Source organism: Telmatherina bonti (genome assembly GCF_933228915.1).
Source record: "Telmatherina bonti genome assembly, chromosome: 8".
Classification (NCBI taxonomy): domain Eukaryota; kingdom Metazoa; phylum Chordata; class Actinopteri; order Atheriniformes; family Telmatherinidae; genus Telmatherina; species Telmatherina bonti.
The window spans coordinates 11,468,456-11,487,916 of NC_136626.1; the positions used below are offsets into that span (position 1 = coordinate 11,468,456).

At 37.6% G+C, this 19,461-nt stretch overlaps 1 protein-coding gene across 1 annotated transcript; it reads left to right on the forward strand.

The window, feature by feature from the left end:
• Positions 1 to 499: 499 nt before the first annotated feature.
• LOC306759523 (fibronectin type III domain-containing protein 7-like) lies at positions 500 to 9,592 on the forward strand (the record flags this gene model as incomplete). Its single annotated transcript, XM_079245191.1, has 13 exons — positions 500 to 553; positions 724 to 739; positions 903 to 1,163; positions 1,850 to 2,110; positions 2,942 to 3,202; positions 4,915 to 5,178; positions 5,435 to 5,689; positions 6,624 to 6,881; positions 7,275 to 7,529; positions 7,825 to 8,079; positions 9,005 to 9,265; positions 9,422 to 9,451; positions 9,564 to 9,592. 13 exons carry the CDS (start codon positions 500 to 502, stop codon positions 9,590 to 9,592), a joined length of 2,460 nt encoding a protein of 819 aa, XP_079101317.1.
• Between the last annotated feature and the right edge of the window lie 9,869 nt (positions 9,593 to 19,461).

The following is a 19,461-nucleotide window of genomic DNA, read 5'->3' on the forward strand; positions in this document are numbered from 1 at the left end:
ATCTTTTCAGTATTAATGAGAAATATGGCTCATGCAGTTCATACTGGTTTCAATCTGTTAGTCCAAACTTTTTTCCTTTGTTAAACCAGTTTTTTTGTTTGTTTTTTATGTTTTGTTTAGGGTTTTTTTTCAGCTATTTTCACATCTTTGAGTTTCAGCAGCATGAATTTGAATATCTCTGCAAAATGGATGTAAACCCCCAGTAAGGAAAAGTCAAGCTCTTTTCCCAGACCTATGTGTATGCCACATCTGGTTGCTACAGAATATCATACCTATAGCTACAAAGGTGTTTGCATCTATTCAATTCACTTTTTCCAAGTTTCATCCTCCTGCATCAGTTTCATTGGATGTTTGCCACTCTATGGGAGGAGCTAGATGCTGGTATTTCACCTTGCACAGACACATGCATATTTAGAAATAGTTGAAACCATCAAAGAGAAGTATTATAGAGTGAAGAGTGAAACAACGTTAGGAGAGCTCTCAGAAACATTTGTGAATCATGGGTGGCATAAAGTGGTTGGTCATTTTTGTCTTTCTCAGCATATGCTCACAGGTACAGTAATGATTTTAAACTACACATCTTCTTTTTTTAAATTATATTTTATATACTACCTTACAGTAGTTTATATAGTGTCATCACCTTTGAGTAAATATATAAGAAACTTTGACTTTAAATAATTACACGGAAATACAGTAATAACACTCTGTTCTCCAAATTTGCAGGCTGCAACCCAGTCAGGTACTGTATGTCCTCAATATATCACCTTTTGGTTTTTTTTTAATTATATAAAAATTGAGAAAAACTTAAATTACAATGCACATCTATTTGTAAAAAGAATGTGTGTCTTAGTATTATAAACAACTGACATAATAATCTGCATATCTTGCATCACTCTTATCAGCCATCGAAGTATCCCTCTTTTCTGCAACATCCAAGACTGTGATTCTCAGATGGACCAGGTACCCAGGAGCTGCTTCTTACAAGATCACCACAGCTCTCAAGAGCTCACCAGAGAACCCCATTGCTTTTACCACGTTTGGCCCAAACACAGTGATGGGCTCCATCAGCTTCCTCTCCCAGGGTGTTTCTTATAACTTTACAGTTGAAGCTCTGGATATGTCCCAGAATACATTGAGCTCTGCATCTATTGAAACTTCAACAGGTAAGGTACATTTCTGTCCAAATTAGATCTATGTAGGTACTTTATAACTTTTTTTAAATTTTTTTATTTCTGTGTTTTAATTCTTGTTTAATATCCTAATTTTTGTAGGACTGACCTCAACCTATTATACTTTACAAAGTTTGTACAACATAGTTTAGTTTGTTTCACAAAGGGATAGCAAAATCAGACATAAATATGAAATTTTAAAATGTAAAAAAACTGTAATAAAAAATTAAATGATTGTAAGTAAGGTTGAAGTAGCTAATTACACTTGGAGGACTGAGTAGAGGAGGATAAAAGAGTCCGAGCTACTATTTAGCATTTTACACCACAGTTTTAATGAAAAATAGTTTCATTTCATACTTTTAATGCGCTGTGAGTTATTTTCTAAGCTGTTCCATGAAGATTCAGAGGAAATATGCTCATCAAAAAACTTAAAAACTTTCGGATATGTAGATTTCAAGGGACATTAAAACACTCCACACAAAAACTCCTAAATTTTTAATTTTCTTTTAAATTAAACTTAATTTAAAAAAAATATTTTTTTACCTCAAGGGAAATTTTAATATTGTGGTAATTTTATTTATTTATTAATTTATTTATTTATTTACTTAATTAATTAAATTTATTGTGCATGTCCCTTTGTTTTGGACGTCACCTCTGATTCAAACTGTTGTTCACTTTAGCCCCTGATATGATGGATCCCATTACAACTGTTAAGCCAAAGGACAGCAGGACCTTGATTGTAGAGTTTAACATGAAACCTGGAACAACTCATTACATCATAAGAATTATGAACACCAATGGCTTCTTCAGAGAAGACACAGTGTCCTCCTCTCCAGCTGAGATTGAGTTTCTCAGCCCGTACACCGAGTACTCACTCAGCATCATGGCTGGTAACAACGCGGGCCGCAGCCAGCCATCATCTCCTGTGGTTGCAAAGACAGGTACTGTTGTTTTTCATCTTACAGCATTTATTTAGTTTCACGTGTTACCTCTTCCATTGCTGGGAAACAATGAAAAAATAAGAAGAAAACTCCCAAGGGCTGTTCTGTATGAAGAAAAAAAAAGTAATTTCTATTAACAAACACTTAATACTCTTCTCATCAGCCTCCAATGCCCTGCAGAAGTTATTTGATCTGCCATATTGTGCCATAGCAGAGCACCTATATACAGTATTGTATACACAAAGCATCAGTTAATATCTCAGTTTGTCTTACCCAAGAAATGCATCAGCACCCCTGAGGGGCCCTTCCTGAATCGGTGGTAACTATACCTGACCCCCTGTACAGCAAACACAAAGAGCTGATCTCATCTTTAGCACGCAGCTCATTTCCACTCTCACCCCAGGGGACCATCTGGTCCTAAAGAGTATAAAAAGAAAACCACACATAGATCTATTTCACATTTTTATTCTTCCTGCTTATTTTATGGATTTAGATTCTGAATAGAAGTATCAAATTTCCAGTGCTTATGTGTGTTATTTGTGTCCCCAGTGCTTTGACTAAAGTCCAAGGGTCACTTAAGAATAATATCCTCTGAAAACCTAGCTTCAAATCTTAAAAATGTATTGTTATCATAATAATGAGTAGATAGCCAGCTGTCTAAGTCACATAGGTTCAAATGATAATCAAACTGTGGATGAAAACCCTGTGAAGAGTCACAACTATTCAGATGATGAAGAACTATGTTCCTGACCTTAGATTACTGAACTATTGCTGTCATCATCCTCAACATGTTCTCACACATTAAAACTTATCAAAATTTCTCCTTTACAGTTCTGCCTCCTCCTGAGCTCTCCACCTCCTCTCCCAGTAACGACAGCATCATTGTGTCCTGGGCCTCTGTTGCACATGCTGTCCAGTACACTGTGTCCATATTCAAGTTTGGTTTCAACTCTCAAATGAAGCACAACATAACCAACATCAATCTGACCATCCCCGGCCTGGTTGCTGGGTCGATCTACGTCTTTAAGGCTTTTGCTTGGGACCCAGAGGGCAGAGAAGGAGAGAACAGTGTGTATGTCAACCAGACAACCAGTAAGTAAACAGTGAAACACTTCTGTTTCTGTGGTTTTAATCAGTGTGTTTGAATAACATGTCACGTTAAGCATAAGAACCCTTAAAACCACGTTTTTAGAAAAGATTATTAAAGTTATGTGTCCACAAAGTTTTAAAATGATAGCTTAAAACTGATAAAGTTATATATTCACTGATGTCAGAATTTCAGCTTCACTTTTCTATTCATACATTTTTTTCATAATCAAGTCAGATCAGATAAAAAGAAATCAAATGTTATTTATAAAACATGTTTCATATATTAAAAAACATGGCACAGAGTGCTCTACACATTTAAAAACAACCCCACATCATCCTTCACCACATACACACATACAGGTGCATGTACACACCCACAGGCTTTGTGTACACAACCTATAAACCTTGTTTTATACCTATTTAATCCAATTCAGGGTCACAGAGAACTGAAACCTATCCATCTGCTAGCAGGCGAGTGGCAGGGTTCACCCTGAACAGACTGACAGTCATTATCACAGCATCAATAACAAATAATAATGATAATGCCATCAGTTAGCTAACTTTTTAGCTTTCTGAATCGTGCATTTTCATTGTTGGGGAAAATTCATTTGACAGTATCAGTCCAGTCAGGATGAGACGAACTCTAACAAACATAAACACAGTGAACTAAGTGAAGAGACGTCCAGAGCAATCTGTCAACAAAAGATGCATCACGTGTTTTCCAGATATATGATATGAGCTGATAAATAAACCCATACTGTGTAATCACATATTAATTCTATTGTGCAATATGAACTAGTGCATATGTTTTTATTGAGCACTGTTTAGGTTGTAATGCAGTAATACAGTAATGGAAAAATACTGAATAGTTTGAGTTTAACTTAAATATACTGTATGAGGGTTTTGGTATTTCTACATCAGCAAAAACATTTCCAATCGCATCCAATTTTTCATCTAGACAGCTATAAAAAAAATTTTTTAAAAAAGCCTCTAATAACCAATGCATCTCAGAAGTAACTCAACGCAACTCAACCCAACCCAACCCAACTCAACTCAACTCAACTCAACTCAACTCAACTCAACTCAACTCAACTCAACTCAACTCAACTCAACCCAACCCAACCCAACCCAACCCAACCCAACTCAACTCAACTCAACTCAACTCAACCCAACCCAACCCAACCCAACCCAACCCAACTCAACTCAACTCAACTCAACTCAACTCAACTCAACTCAACTTCATTTATAAAGCCCTTTAAAATAAACAGAATTGAAACAAAGTGCTGTACACAATCGGACAAAATAAAAACAGAATAAAACAGTTTAAATGCAAAGAAATTTAAAAAAAAAAAACAACAGGTCATACAATGAGTACGGAATTAAAACAATAAAACAAACTGAATAAATAGTAAGTAAAAACCAATAATAAAAATAAACTAAAGCACACTGACCGGAAACTATCTTACGTTGGGTTAAAGGCCAAGGAATAAAAATTGGTTTTAAGATGAGTTTAAAAAATGGACAGTTCCCGCACCCTGGATTTCCTCTAAGTCAGTAATTGGAAAGAAAAGTAATATGCTCCAATATGTTCCAATATGCGCACCATGAAAAATTAAATAAAAACATCAGTAGTATGTCCAAACTGAAAATGGTACCAAAGTGTATTTCTGTGCTCTGTTGGGTTTGTCTTCACAGTATGTTTTGTCTTTGACCAGGACCGCCAACGCCATCTTCTGTCAACGTGTCTGTGGAGGTGAATGACAATGTGCCCGGGCTCTCTGTTTCCTGGCAACTGGACCAGGATGTTTATGGACCTGTTGAGTATTATGTGAGGAGTGACCGGGGCATTACCTGTAACACCACTTCTGACTCCTGCGTCCTGTCTGCTGTTGGCTGTGGAGAAGTACACACCATCCAGGTCACCGCCTCAAATGATGCGGGGCCCAGCCTCCCCTCCACCGCGGTGGTCTTCATCACCTGTGAGTAGCAGAGATATGAATGTGTTGAGCTATAGGTTTTGATAGATTCTTTTTATATGAACACAGCGTCCTGGCTGTAGCAAGCCAAACGATGAGCACAGCTTTGAATGAACTCAGTGACACATTTATAAAAGTTTTCCTTCTGTTTTTAATTTAATCAAACTACTGCCATCTTTGCAAGTTACATTTGAGATATATGTTAAGATAAATACAGAAGAAAGCACAAATTTGTGTTGTGTTGTGATTGTGCCTTCAGTCCCCTGCCCACCAGAGTCTCTGGCCCTTGTGGAGTCATCTGAAGGAAACTGCACGCTGACGTGGAACACAGTGGCCTACGCCGACAGCTACGTGGCCTTCATTAAGAATGGTGATGGCAACGAGGAGGCCTGCAACACCACCAATAACAACTGCACCTTCCACTGCAGTTGTGGATACACATATCTAATGTCTGTGTTGGCATTCAACTTGGCTGGTGGGAGTCCTCCAGGAGAAGTTCTCAACTACACCACTGGTAAGTAACAGGTGATGTGGTGTCTAAATCAGACCTTTATAGCCATAAAAATGTATGTCTTTTATTTTATTTTATTTTATTTTATTTTATTTTATTTTATTTTATTTTTTTTTTTGTGTTGTCCAGCATTTAAGCAAGAACACTGATGTTCTAGATGCTGTGTCCAGCTGAGCAAATTTATTTTGCCAAGGGGAGCGTTTATAGATATAATGATCCCCTTGTATTTCTGGATTTTTATTTAATTTTTCTATTTGTTTTGGATAATAGTTCATATTATAGAGTTTATGCTGCTGGACTGGACCAGAAAGGATAGAAAAGGGACAGAAAGAGAACAGAGAAAACAAGAGAAAGAGATTAATGCATACATGTATGTGCATAAACATACCCACCTACATACATATGTTTACACACACACACATATATATATATATATATATATATATATATATATATATATATATATATATATATATATATATATATATATATATATATATATATATATTTATGTCTGTAAAGCGTCTTGAGATGGCATTGCCGTGATTTGACGCTATATAAATAAAGTTGAATTGAATATATATATATATATATATATATATATATATATACATACATACATACATATACACATATATACACATACATACATACATACATATACACATATATACACATACATACATACATACATACATACACACACATACATATATATATACACCCACACAAGCCAACTCTAGATTCATGGTCCCTGCGGAGAACAAAACTATTGACTGTCAGGAGGACCAGACACTAGCAAGTTAAATCAAAAAGACAGAAAGAAAGCTACCTGCTGCGAATGAATAAACTTGCTGGATAACTCAGTGACTGTGACACATGCAGAACTTTCAGAATGGAGCGTGTTCAGATGTGTGTCTTTTAACCTGTGTTTCAGTGCCCTGCTGTCCAGAGGAGGTGTTGGTGTCGGCCGTAAGCACTGACACTCTGGAGATCATGTGGACGGCTTCACGGGGGGCAGAGCTTTATGAGACTCGGGCTGCAGAGAGGTCAGAGGTCATTCTCTGTAATGACACAGCACCAGTGTGCGCTCTCTCTGATCTCAACTGCGACAGCTCTTACACTGTGGTGGTGACACCCTGCAATGAAATTCGCGGATGCAACCGTGCTTGCAAAGCTCACACCAAAGACACAGGTAGAAATCTTTCACTTCTATTCAGCAATGCTTCCAGTGCATATCCTGATGTGTTGTTTACTTAACTCTTTATGGAGTTGATATTCAGCTAACAGACCATTTCCCAGACAGATTATTAAGCACAATATAAATCATCTCTCTGTATAATATTTTCAAACAAGCAGTTTTGCACAAAAACATTTGTTCTTTTTTTCAATAGCTAAAACATTTATGCTTTATAACATGGCCTTTGTTAATTAATTGCAAGTTTCTCTACTTTAGATTAGATAGAAGATAATCAAAATATAAAATTGTAAAACAAAGCTATGATATCCAAAAAATAACAAGGTAGGGCTACAACTGTAAAACATAGTAACCCCTAAGTGTCTTTTCTCTTTGCTTTATTCACATCAGCTCCCTGCATGCCAACAAATCTGCAGCTGAATCCAAAAAACTCCTCTTCCATCAGTGTGAGCTGGACCGTGAACAACAGGGCTGCTAATTACACTGTGAGTGCAGATGGAGACGGCAGCAAACACACCTGTTCCAGCAGTGGAAACAGCTGTGATATCACTGAACTACCTTGTGGCTCAACCTATGAATTCAGTGTCATAGCAACAAGCGCTGCTGGTCAGAGTTTACCTAGCTACTCTGCCTCGCTGGAAACAGGTAAGAAGTTTGATTAAATCAAATAATTTGCAAAGTGTGTCACATGGGTGACAAATAGAACGATAAAGGCTTTAGTGGTCTTTTCATTTCTTTTTTTCCCCCCAGATTTTGTGTTTAAGACAATTCTCTCAGAAACAATTTTTTTTTTTTTTGTTCCCATATTTCTCAACAAAAGTATCCAAATTTATATAATAGAGGCTAAATGCTGAGAATTTCCAAATTTGATTTCACTCTTTATAAAGAAATGTTTTTACCACTATAAACAAGGATACACATGTTTTATCATTTCTTACAGAGCCTTGTTGCCCAGGGAATCTAGCAGTTGATCAGGTCACTCAGGCGATGACCAACGTCTCGTGGTCTCACTCGAAAGGGGCACACTCCTTCATCACCTCTCTAACATCATCGCGTGGTCATGCTAGCTGCCACACTCAGGATTCCCACTGCCTAATGGGATGCATCACCTGTGGCACAAACTATACCGTCACTATGCAGGCCTTCAGCCACAGCGGACGCATGTCTAACTGCACATACCAGGGTTTCTCATCCAGTGAGTCATGTTTTTTCTGAAGATCAGGCCTTAACAAGATCTGAAAAACAGAAGCCTAAGTAATATATGCATTGAATTAAAAGACAAATTCCTTGTTTTATTAAATAATACCCCATTTGGCACACAAACTGAGAAAACATTAATAAAATCACTAATAAAATAAACAATTATTGAGTTCAATTCAAACTTTATTTTACCAATTATATGCTTATTAAATCTAATAGGTAAACTACAGTTTAGTTTCTGTAAGATCAATAATAATACTGAACATGTTAATAATAAAACAAAAAAGAATCATTTTTATCAGTGTATTTTAAAATATTTTAAAATCTCTCAAAGCTTAGCAATTTAAAAGAAAATTTCTGAGGGTTGACAGTGTCAAGTCTCCAAATGGATTAACGGAGTGGGGCTTGTGAACAGATATCTGTCATTATCAATCAAATCAAATCAAATCAAATCAAATCAAATCAAATCAAATCAAATCAAATCAAATCAAATCAAAGATACTTTATTCATCCCTGAAGGGAAATTCAAGTATACAAAATTGTATCCATGCAGTATTTTTTTAAAAATCCTCCTACTTCACAAACCCACATTCTCCTGCTCAAGGCCAGAAGTTTCCCATCTCTCATAATTTAGCAGGTAGAATAAACTGTACATTTACCAATCCATAGCTGGTGTCTAACTTTCCTTTTTTAATTGGATTTTTTTCTTTCTTAAACCATTTCCCTTCCCTCGATACTTTATAAATAGTTTAAATTAATTTCCATTTTGGGATAAACAAAGTCATATTTATTTAATTTGATAAAACTTGTGTGTGAATTAATTTGTCATTATCCAATATTAAATGATACTAGTAGTAATGCATAAACACTGAAAAGCCACAACACACATGTTGCTTCATCAGATTGTGTCTGTCTTATAGGTGCCTGCTGCCCATCAGGTATCAGACTGTACCGGCTGGCCAGTAACTCTCTGCAGGTTTACTGGCGCAGCACCAGCAGCAGCCACAGCTCCATTGCAAAAATATTGGGAAGCACCAGCAACTACACTTGCACTGCTTCTCCCGGAGAGAACAGCTGTGAAATTGGCAACATCGAGTGTGGAGACGTCTATCATGTGACGGTGGCCCCGCTCACACCAGATGGCAGCAAAGTGCTGTTCTGCCCTCAAAGACTCTTCTCAGGTATCACTGTGCAACCCTGAAGTTATAATGTCTAAACCTTCGTATTAATCTACTCACCATAAAATTTATTCTTACTAAAAAAAGAACAAACAAACAAAGTAGTGGGTCTTGTAAACATCTGACACACGGATTTTTTTTGTATTTTTGCTCTTTCAGTCACTTGTTCAGGAAGCAACGTTGGAACAGGTGAGTGTGTGATCTCACTTTGAACAAGTTTTCTGAGAAAATTTAATGCTCCTAAACCTTTAATTAACAATCATTTGTGGGATATGTGATTAATCCATCTCTTGTCTTCCAGTTATTTACAGAGGGAAAAGAAGTGTCTAACAAACAGTAAGTTTAACCTTTTCTTTTGTTTAGAAAAGGGGACCAAGGGGGAGTTAATCGGAAATTAATTGAAACCGACATTCAGAACCAATAATCAATGTCATCTAGCTCATGTCCATCCATCCATTTTCTAAACCACTTGTTCCAATTAAGGGTTGCAGGGAAGTTGGATCCGAAGCCAGCAATCATCAGGTGAGAGGCAGGTACACCCTGGACTGGTTGCCAGTCCATCACAGGGCGCAGAGAGACAAAAAACCATTCACACTCACTCCTAGAGACAATTTAGAGTAACCAGTTAACCTAACATGGATGTCTTTGGACGGTGGGAGGACACTGGAGTCCCCGGAGAAAACCCACACATACATGGGGAGAACATTCAAACTTCACACAGAAAGACCTCTATTCAAAAACTCCCCCCAGCTGAGGCATGAACCAGTAGCCTTCTTGCTCCGAGGCCACAGTGCTAACCACTACACCACCATGCATATCTTGCCCGTGTCAATTATTGATTTCTTTTTTAATTTAAATTTCTCTTAAAAAAAATTGGAAAAAGATTAATTAACCAGTAAAACTGTAGGTATTATTTTCAATTGTTTCTTACAATATTTTCTCTTCTGTTATAATAATTTGCAACAGAAATGTCAGTCGGCCATGAGGGCTAAAAAATAAAATTATGCTGAAATTATGACCAAGTATTTGTAATTGAGGTAACCAGTTCAATTAATCATGATAGTGATATGAGGTCATATTGCCCAGTCCCAGTCCCAGTGTATGGTGGTATGGATAATTACACCATCGCCTCACACTGATTCATATGTTGGATTGGACCTTACACATGGGTTCTCTCCAACATCCTCCCACATCCAAAGGGAAGGGATGGCACTTCCTATGACTGTAAATAGGAAAAGGAAGTTACAGACAATGGATCGATGAATTTTGGGTGCATGAAGACGTCACTTTATTTGTAGAAGCTAAACGTTGTTGTTGCAGCTTATTCTGATTCTTGATACATGGTGTTCCTTTGCTCTTTGTCATCCCCCATTTATTATTCTGGCTGTCCAGGTTCTCTTGATTTTTAATAAAGGCCATAATAGCCAATACAAATGTTTAAAAATTACATACAATTTGCTCACTTGGCTTCTCACTTATTTAAACACCAAACAGATGGCACACACTACGTTGCTCTATCGATCAATTTCTGACATCCATAACAAAGATCATATAATTACCTTAATGTAACTTGCTCTGAGGATCATTTGTTTAAGTTTATCTGCATTGCAAAGTAACCTATAGTTACATGCATCTTTTAAATAAGTCTCAAAAGGCTGAAAGACAATGAACAACATCCAATTCATGCAATCCAAGTCAGAAAACAAAGTTTTTGTCAAATTCCTATATTTTCTTTTAATCATGAAAAAGATATATATAGTAACAGCTGGTTAAATAAATTCATAAGAAAGCATTAATCAAGACCTGCCATCTTGTAAAGGAAGAATTTAGACACACAAAATGTTTCTTTTTCATTTTTTTATTTTTCATTTTAGTTGTGTGGCAACTGTGTCAGCTGGACATTGAACTGAATGTAAAAATCTTTTGCAGATTAAAGCAGTTTTTCTTTTTTGTTTAGATTCTCAATCCCACAGATTCAACTTTCAACACATCTTCATGATCTTCATCCTGCATCATCCTCCTCCACTGGAATGAATATTTCCTTGTAGTTTCATTGCTGAATGAAGCATACCATTCAGCAAAGATAAAGAGAATAATAAAGAGTAATACATTTTAAGCTAATTATTTGTTGTTAAATCAATGTTTACATTTTGTGGCTATTCAAAAACATTGCTGTACTTTCAAAATGATTGATTATTGAGAAATGATCAATGTATTGTAAAACAATGTCATCACTGATCTACAAAAGAGCTAAATGTTTTGTTTTATTAGGACAACTAAATTTGTGGTGCATAACAAAGATATTGAATTATTAACAAATTATTAAATGGATAATAAAAGGCAAAATAGTTACTATGTCCCACAAACATTTTTTATATTTATATATGAGACTGTATGTATTCATTACTAAGTTTTAATAAGAAGATTAAAATTAAAAATTAATTTTGTAGCATCAGCCCCAAGTAGGCGACCTCCTGGTGATGAGACAGCAAACAGGGATCTTAAAATATAGCATCATCGCTGTTTCTTAATGTCAGGATGTATGAAAGTGTCTGAAATATGTGTTATTGGATCAAACTGGTTAATATTTCAGTCATTAAAGAATTTCCCAGCATCAGTTTTGTGTAGTGTGTTTTTGTTTTGAATCTAAACAGGAAACAGCTGATCTTTACTTGTTCAGAGCTCAGTTTCTGTCAGCTAGACATTCATGTTTAATTTGGGGTCTGCAAGTGGCTGCAACAACTCGACGAGCCTGCAGCATCAACTTCATATACGATGAAAACCTCAGAGCTTCATTCATGACCAGATTTTACTCAGGGTGGGGCCACTTCTCCCCGTCTAGTTGACTTAGTGTCCCTGACTGAGGATGATTTCATCTTACAGCTTAACCACATCTGTGAATGCATGATCCAGCTGCTGGCAAACACTCCACAATATGTCAGATATGAGATTTTCCTGATTTTCTTTCCTCGTATGAGTAATATTTTCTTTTCTTCCGAAAAAGAAACTATTACTCTTAAAAATGTGCTTGTATTTGTTTGAAATGAGAATTTATCCAAATAAGAAATTTTATGGGTACAAAAAGTAATGTTTTTGATATGAGATCATTTTTCATCAGTTTTGAAATCAAGTGAAAACTCAAAACACATAAGTAGGAAATATATTGCAGATCTTATAGTTTAATTTTGGACACAAAAAAGGTCATTTTAGATATCTGAAATTTTCATTTTTCTATGAAAGCTCATTTTAGTGATAATTTTATGAATAAATACAACAATTGAAATAAATATTTTAATTAATAACAAACAAATATACAACATGACCTTGAAATTGTAAAATGAGGAAACACTATTGGGAAATATAATTCATTATTCCTAAATGTCTATTCATTATTATTTATTATTAAATATTTCATTAAGATTATTTTCATGATTTCTTCTTCATCTGCCGCTTATCCGGGGTCGGGTCGTGGGGGCAGCAGCCTAAGCAGGGAAGCCCAGACTTCCCTCCCCCCAGCCACATTTGCCAACTCTGTGGGGGGGATCCCGAGGCGTTCTCTGGCCAGCTGAGAGATACTATCCCTCCAGTGTGTCCTGGGTCTTCCCCAGGGTCTCCTCCCAGAGGGACGTGCCTGGAACACTTCGCCATGGAGGGGTCCAGGAGGCATCCTGACCAGATGCCCGAGCCACCTCAACTGGTTCCTCTCGATGTGGAGGAGCAGTGGCTCTACTCTGATCCCCTCCCGGATGACCGAGCTCCTCACCCTATCTCTAAGGGAGAGCCCGGCCACCCTGCGGAGGAAACTCATTTCAGCCGCCTGTATACGCGATCTCGTTCTTTCGGTCATGACCCACAGCTCATGACCATAGGTGAGGGTAGGAGCGTAGATCGACTGGTAAATTGAGAGCTTCGCCTTCTGGCTCAGCTCCTTCTTCACCACGACAGACCGGCTCAGAGTCCGCATTACTGCAGATGCCGCACCGATCCGTCTGTCAATCTCACGCTCCATCCTTCCCTCACTTGTGAACAAGACCCCAAGATATTTAAACTCCTCCACTTGAGGGAGGACCTCACTCCCAACCCGGAGAGGGCAAACCACCCTATCCCGGCCGCTTCACACTCGGCTGCGAATCACTCAAGCGAGAGCTGGAGATCACAACCAGATGAAGCCAACAGGACCACATCATCTGCAAAAAGCAGGGACCCAATCCTGAGGCCACCGAGCTGGATCCCCTCAAAACCTCGGCTGCGCCTAGAAATTCTGTCCATATAAGTTATGAACAGAATCGGTGATAAAGGGCAGCCTTGGTGGAGTCCAACCCTCACTGGAAACGAATCCGACTTACTACCGGCAATGCGGACCAAGCTCTGACACCTGTCGTACAGGGACCAGACAGCTCGCACAAGGGGGTCCGGTACCCCATACTCCCAGAGTACCCCCCACAGGAGCCCCCGGGGGACACGGTCGACCGCCTTCTCCAGGTCCACAAAGCACATGTAGACTGGTTGGGCAAACTCCCATGCCCCCTCCAGGACCCCAAAGAGGGTATAGAGCTGATCCACTGTTCCGCGGCCAGGATGAAAACCACACTGCTCCTCCTCAATCCGGGATTCGACTATCCGGCGGACCCTCCTCTCCAGGACCCCTGAATCGACCTTACCAGGGAGGCTGAGGAGTGTGATTCCCCTGTAATTGGAACACACCCTCCGGTCCCCCTTCTTAAAAAGGGGGACCACCACCCCAGTCTGCCAATCCAGCGGCACTGCCCCCGATGTCCACGCGATGCTGCAGAGGCGTGTCAGCCAGGACAGCCCCACAGCATCCAGAGCCTTAAGGAACTCCGGGCGGATCTCGTCCACCCCCAGCCAGACGTTCCCAGCAGACCCTCACAACACGTTTGGGCCTGCCAGCTCTGACCGGCTTCCTCCCCCACCATCTTAGCCAACTCACCACCAGGTGGTGATCAGTTGACAGCTCCGCCCCGCTCTTCACCCAAGTGTCCAAGGCATGTGGCCGCAGGTCCGACGATACGACTACAAAGTCGATCATCGAACTGCGGCCCAGGGAATCCTGATGCCAGGTGTACATATGGACACTCTTATGTTGGAACATGGTGTTCGTTATGGACAATCCATGATGAGCACAGAAGTCCAATAACAAAACACCATTTTGGGTTCAGAGGGGGGGGGACCATGCCTCCCAATCACTCCCCTCCAGGTCTCACTGTCATTGCCCATGTGAGCATTGAAGTCCCCCAGAAGAAGCACCCTCCAGCACTCCCTCCAAGGACTCCAGAAAGGGTGGGTACTCTGAACTGCTGTTCGGTACATAAGCACAGACAACAGTTATTTTCACTATATTGCACTTTTTTATTAGTGTATTAATCTTTTTTTTAATTCATTTTGTCATGATTTCATTTGAAATATAAGATAATAATGAATTATATTTCACAATAATAATTTCTCATTTTACAAATTTATGGTCATATTATACATACTATTAATTAAATTATATTAATTTAGAACGGTTGTATTTATTTATGTAATTACGAATAAAACAGATCTCCATCATTTTCATGAGGATGAATTGATTTGCAAATATTTGAAATAGACATCCAGTGGGTCAAAGAAATGTTGCCACCTAAAGATTTACAATATTTTTGTTGAATTTTTGATATTTCAGTAAAATTTGTACTGATAAGAATGTGACTAGTAAAAGGTTAAAGGTTGGTTAAAGAAAGAGAAAAAAAAAACAAAGAGAAATAATTCAAAATATTAGTAAGGCTTAAATAAATTAGGCAACGCTTACACGACAGGCAGCCAGCTTGAGCCACTTTGCTGTTTCTGCTGATACTGATCCAATATGGGTTTTGAGGTGCCTTATACAGCAAATGTCTGTGCCTTTTTTGTTTATGTCTTGGGTTTCAGTAGTAGATAGTCTGCTGTTTATATAAAATATAAGCGCAGGATAGACGTTAATCACCAAAATGAAGCAAAGAAGAGATTTTTTTCTCCCATGCAGCAAGTGTGTACGTTGTTGTTCTATCCATTTTCTTTTTAAACACCACCCACACTACCTTCAACTGGTTCTTTTCTTTGCACAAGTTTCAGTTGGCTTAAGTCCATTAAAACATAAAAGGAGCTTCTCTGGTAAACAGTGTGGTTAAGCGATAAGGATACTGTGCCACTCTGTAGGGAATATCTGCCATTCAGAGCTAATACATGGGACATGACTGAGCCAAAGAGATGACATTTCTTTGACTTGCACAAATCTCAGAGATCTTTTTGGCAGGTTATGTAACATGTTGGGAAAAAGAACAGTTTATACAGCATGCTTCCTTGTAAATCCACAACTAAACCTGTCATAAATATCTAATTACATTTCCAAAACAAGTCAAAACAGCCCAAATTCAAGTTTGATTCATTACAAATAACTTGATACCATATTAAGTAATAATTAGACAGCATGGCATAGATTTTTCTTGCTGCACAGATGATACTCATCAATAAAGCCTGAATAAGCTAACTGGTTGCTTAGATGGCAACGATGATGTTGCCTCTGGATCTGAGCAGTTCAGGAAGACAGTGTCTTGTTATGAACTCATTCTGAATGGCGTTACTTTGGCTTCTAGTACAGTGAGTTGTTTTTTGTTTTTTTTTTTCTTTTTTTTAAACCAGAATCTTCCTTTTATTCATTTATAAAGCAGGTATCTGAAAGTTACTCACCTTGCTCCAGAAACATAACATTGTCAAATGAGGAAGATCCTATAACCAATGCAAAAAAAAATAGTCCATGCATTTTTTTAGTTCAAGATTGGACAACTGCAATTCTTTATTATTGGGCTGTATTCTCTGAAAAGTTGCCAGTTAATTCAAAAAGCTTCAGTGAGAGGTCTGATGAGAACTGGAAAGACAGATTATATGTACAGTATATATTTCATATAAAAAATTTTAACTTCTTTTCAATAATTCCCTCTTATACCTAGGGAATAGTTTAAATTTCTTTCCCTCAAATATAAATAAATAGTGACCCACTACATATCAAAGGTCTCATAAAATTGCACATTTATTTGTTGTTCCTACAAAGTATGAAAGTTGAATAAGAGGTATATTCTCAGTTATCAGGCTCCTGTCATGGAATCAACTCCTTCTTTGGGCTTGGAAAGCAGACATTAGGGCCACTTGATTTAAAAAAATAAACATAGTTATGAGGATTTTGAGTCAATATGTAAACAGTGTTTAAAACACTATAACTTATTGCACTGAGGTTGATCCTAAACTATAACATAAAATAGCTGTCTCTACATCATTTTTTTATTTTATTTTATTTTATTTTATTTTATTTTTTATTAAAGACTGTTCAAAGCCAGTCAGTTCGTTCCGACAACAGCTGAGGATTTTTCCATCAAGACATCACTTGCTGTCTCTTTTTATCAGTCAAATGTGCAGGGTCCAGTTGTAGTCTAAACAATTTGACCATAAATGGAAATCTCCAAACTGATCTAAGTTGCTGAAGGAAAAAAAGACTCATATCTCATAGACCCTTTGAAAGATGGTGTGTTTGTGTTTTTTTTTTTGTTTTTTTTTTTTTTAGGGGTGACTGTTTTCTTTCAAATTCAAATGCACCAATAAGTCTTCAACTGTTACCATGAAATGAGTTGTTTTTTGTTTTTTTTTTCACAAAAGCCAGTATTTTACGTATCATCTTAACTGCCAAAGAAATTTCCATTCTTTTCTTCAGGAGCACGTGTACATGTGACTTACTTGACAATAGCTGACTTTGCTATCACAAATGAAGACTGAATTTTAAAAAGCTGGCATAACAAAACAACTCTTATTTATTCTTACCAGTTCTATTAGCAATAATACTTGAGAATAAAGCATGAATAGCAACTTAAAGAACTGAATTTGTAGGAAGTTGCATCAGAAGATGCCCAATATTTGTGACCGATAATCGTGTCTACTCCAGAACAAAATAACTGCATGAAAATACAAAGGAATATCAAGGTGTTCACATCGCTTGCCCTTATTCAGTGTGTTTTAAAATTGTTCTTTTGTTTACCTGGGGCAGCTTATGTTTCATGCATGGTTTACAGCACATATCCCCTTTCATATTGACTTCCTTTTTTCTAATTCTCAATAAAGAACTAGGAGGTGATAGGTGTTTGTTCTCCGGTGATAAAAAGATCCTTTTCAGCCTTGCGTGTAGCCTACATAGAGCTTACTCAAGGATTCAACAATCTAGGAGAAAATGAACTTCAGTGTTTGTCCAAGTATGTTACAAAACATCTCCAGAAGCTTATTAAGAAGATAAAAGTTGATCAGAATTTCAGCATGGCATGTTTTGTTAATTACAGTTCTAGCATGGTGTGTTTTGTTAGTACACCCATTTAGATGAAGCCCCAATTCCCAAGATTGCATTCCTGGCTACAGTTTCAGCGCCACTTGTCTCCTTTCTCATGGCAACCCCTCCCAAGCCTTTATCTTTGTGGTTCAGGTCATTCAGTGTGTTCTCATGTAATGTTGTAAGTATGACAAAAAACTTTGAACTTATAAACATGTGTGAAGTGGCAACATGGCTCCAGAGCTCTTATAGCTACAGTAACTTAGTAAAAGAAGGGTAAAAACATAAACAATCAAACAAAAAAAAAAAACAGGAGTCCTCTGACTAAAGAGAAATTAATAATATAAAGCAAAAAGCTCTCAGCAAGTGCATGTGATATGCATGTTCTCTTTGTCAAGTGAATGGTATACAGTAAGTAATAAAACATGGAGGGGAAGAGTTGTGTTAGTAGGTCAGTAAAGTCATGAATGAAAGTGATGTTCTCCATGGACTTAAGGTATGGATGGCATTGTCATGATAAGATCTAAGTTGGTCAGGTTCCTTTAATCAACATAAACTTAATCACTGAGCTTTATGTGGATTATTTAGTGTTTTCAGCTGATAAAACCTGTCTCTGTAAAAAGTTTATCAAAGTGTGGTCAGTTTAGTGACATGTTGGATTACTGAGCATTATTCAAAAGTCCTCATGAGTAAACTAAACTATTATATGCCCACAAACTGTTTTACATGTTGTAATCTGAATCCAAATACCACTACAATATTAACAGATCCAAATGAAAGTTTATTGTAGCAGAAATGATCAGTGATGGAAGCTACAAACACTGAGACCACGAGGAAGCCATAATTTATTCATCTAAAATGGCTTGGTTTGAATTCAATCGATCATTTAAAAGCACAGAAATTTAAGTCAGATGCCTTACATTTTTTTGTTATTGAAAAGGTCCATCTTAAAGTATACTCTACTTATTTCTGCCATCACACGGCTAACACAAAGACAAACAGCCGCTCACAGCCGAGGATCAAACCAGCAACCTTCTTGCTGTGAGGCCGTGGTGCTAATCATTACACCACTGTGCAAATGTCACTTTATTTCACCACGTTTGTTGCTTAGGAATTCACATGATTTCACATAAATCAGATCAAATTCTATATTATTTTACTATGCTTATTTGCCTAGTAATGTCCGAGGTTAAGCACCCTGGGCCAGTGTCCAGCAGGTGTTCAACTTTCCCCTGCTCCAACAACCTTGACTTAATTAAATGGATCCAGTATCCCATGAAGTTCCTAACAATGACTCGTGGCTTTAAGTCAGGTGTTTTGGAGTAGGGAAACATTGAAAACCTGCAGGATTGGGGCTGTCAAGGACTGGAGCTGGCACTCCTAGTCTAATATCTGAACTTAAATTGTTTGTAATATTTTCCTGAAAAACTAAAGAAAACATCTGAGATTGAATATTGACATCAGGTTTATGAGCAGCTGAGAAGGGTTTTAAGATGTGAAAGAGGCCAAAATATGGCAAAGGATCTCAAACACTAAATCTGTTCAAAATTCAGATGAAGGATGTTATGTGCTCTAATACTGCTGTGGGGAAAAAACAACAAGCAAACCTTTCAAATTTAAGCAGATTAAGTTATTTAAAAAAGAAAAAAAATCATTACTCTGGATGGAAACTGTTTGATAACCAGAATAGCTCCTCAGTTACGAAAAGCTAGATTGCCTAATATAGGTTATACAAACTTATATTAGGCAAACATCTTAGATAAATTCATCAACCTCTCATCCATCCAACCATCCATCCGTCCTGCCCTCTTCACCTCCCACCTGTTATGTTTTCAGGGCAGTTCTGACTGCCTGG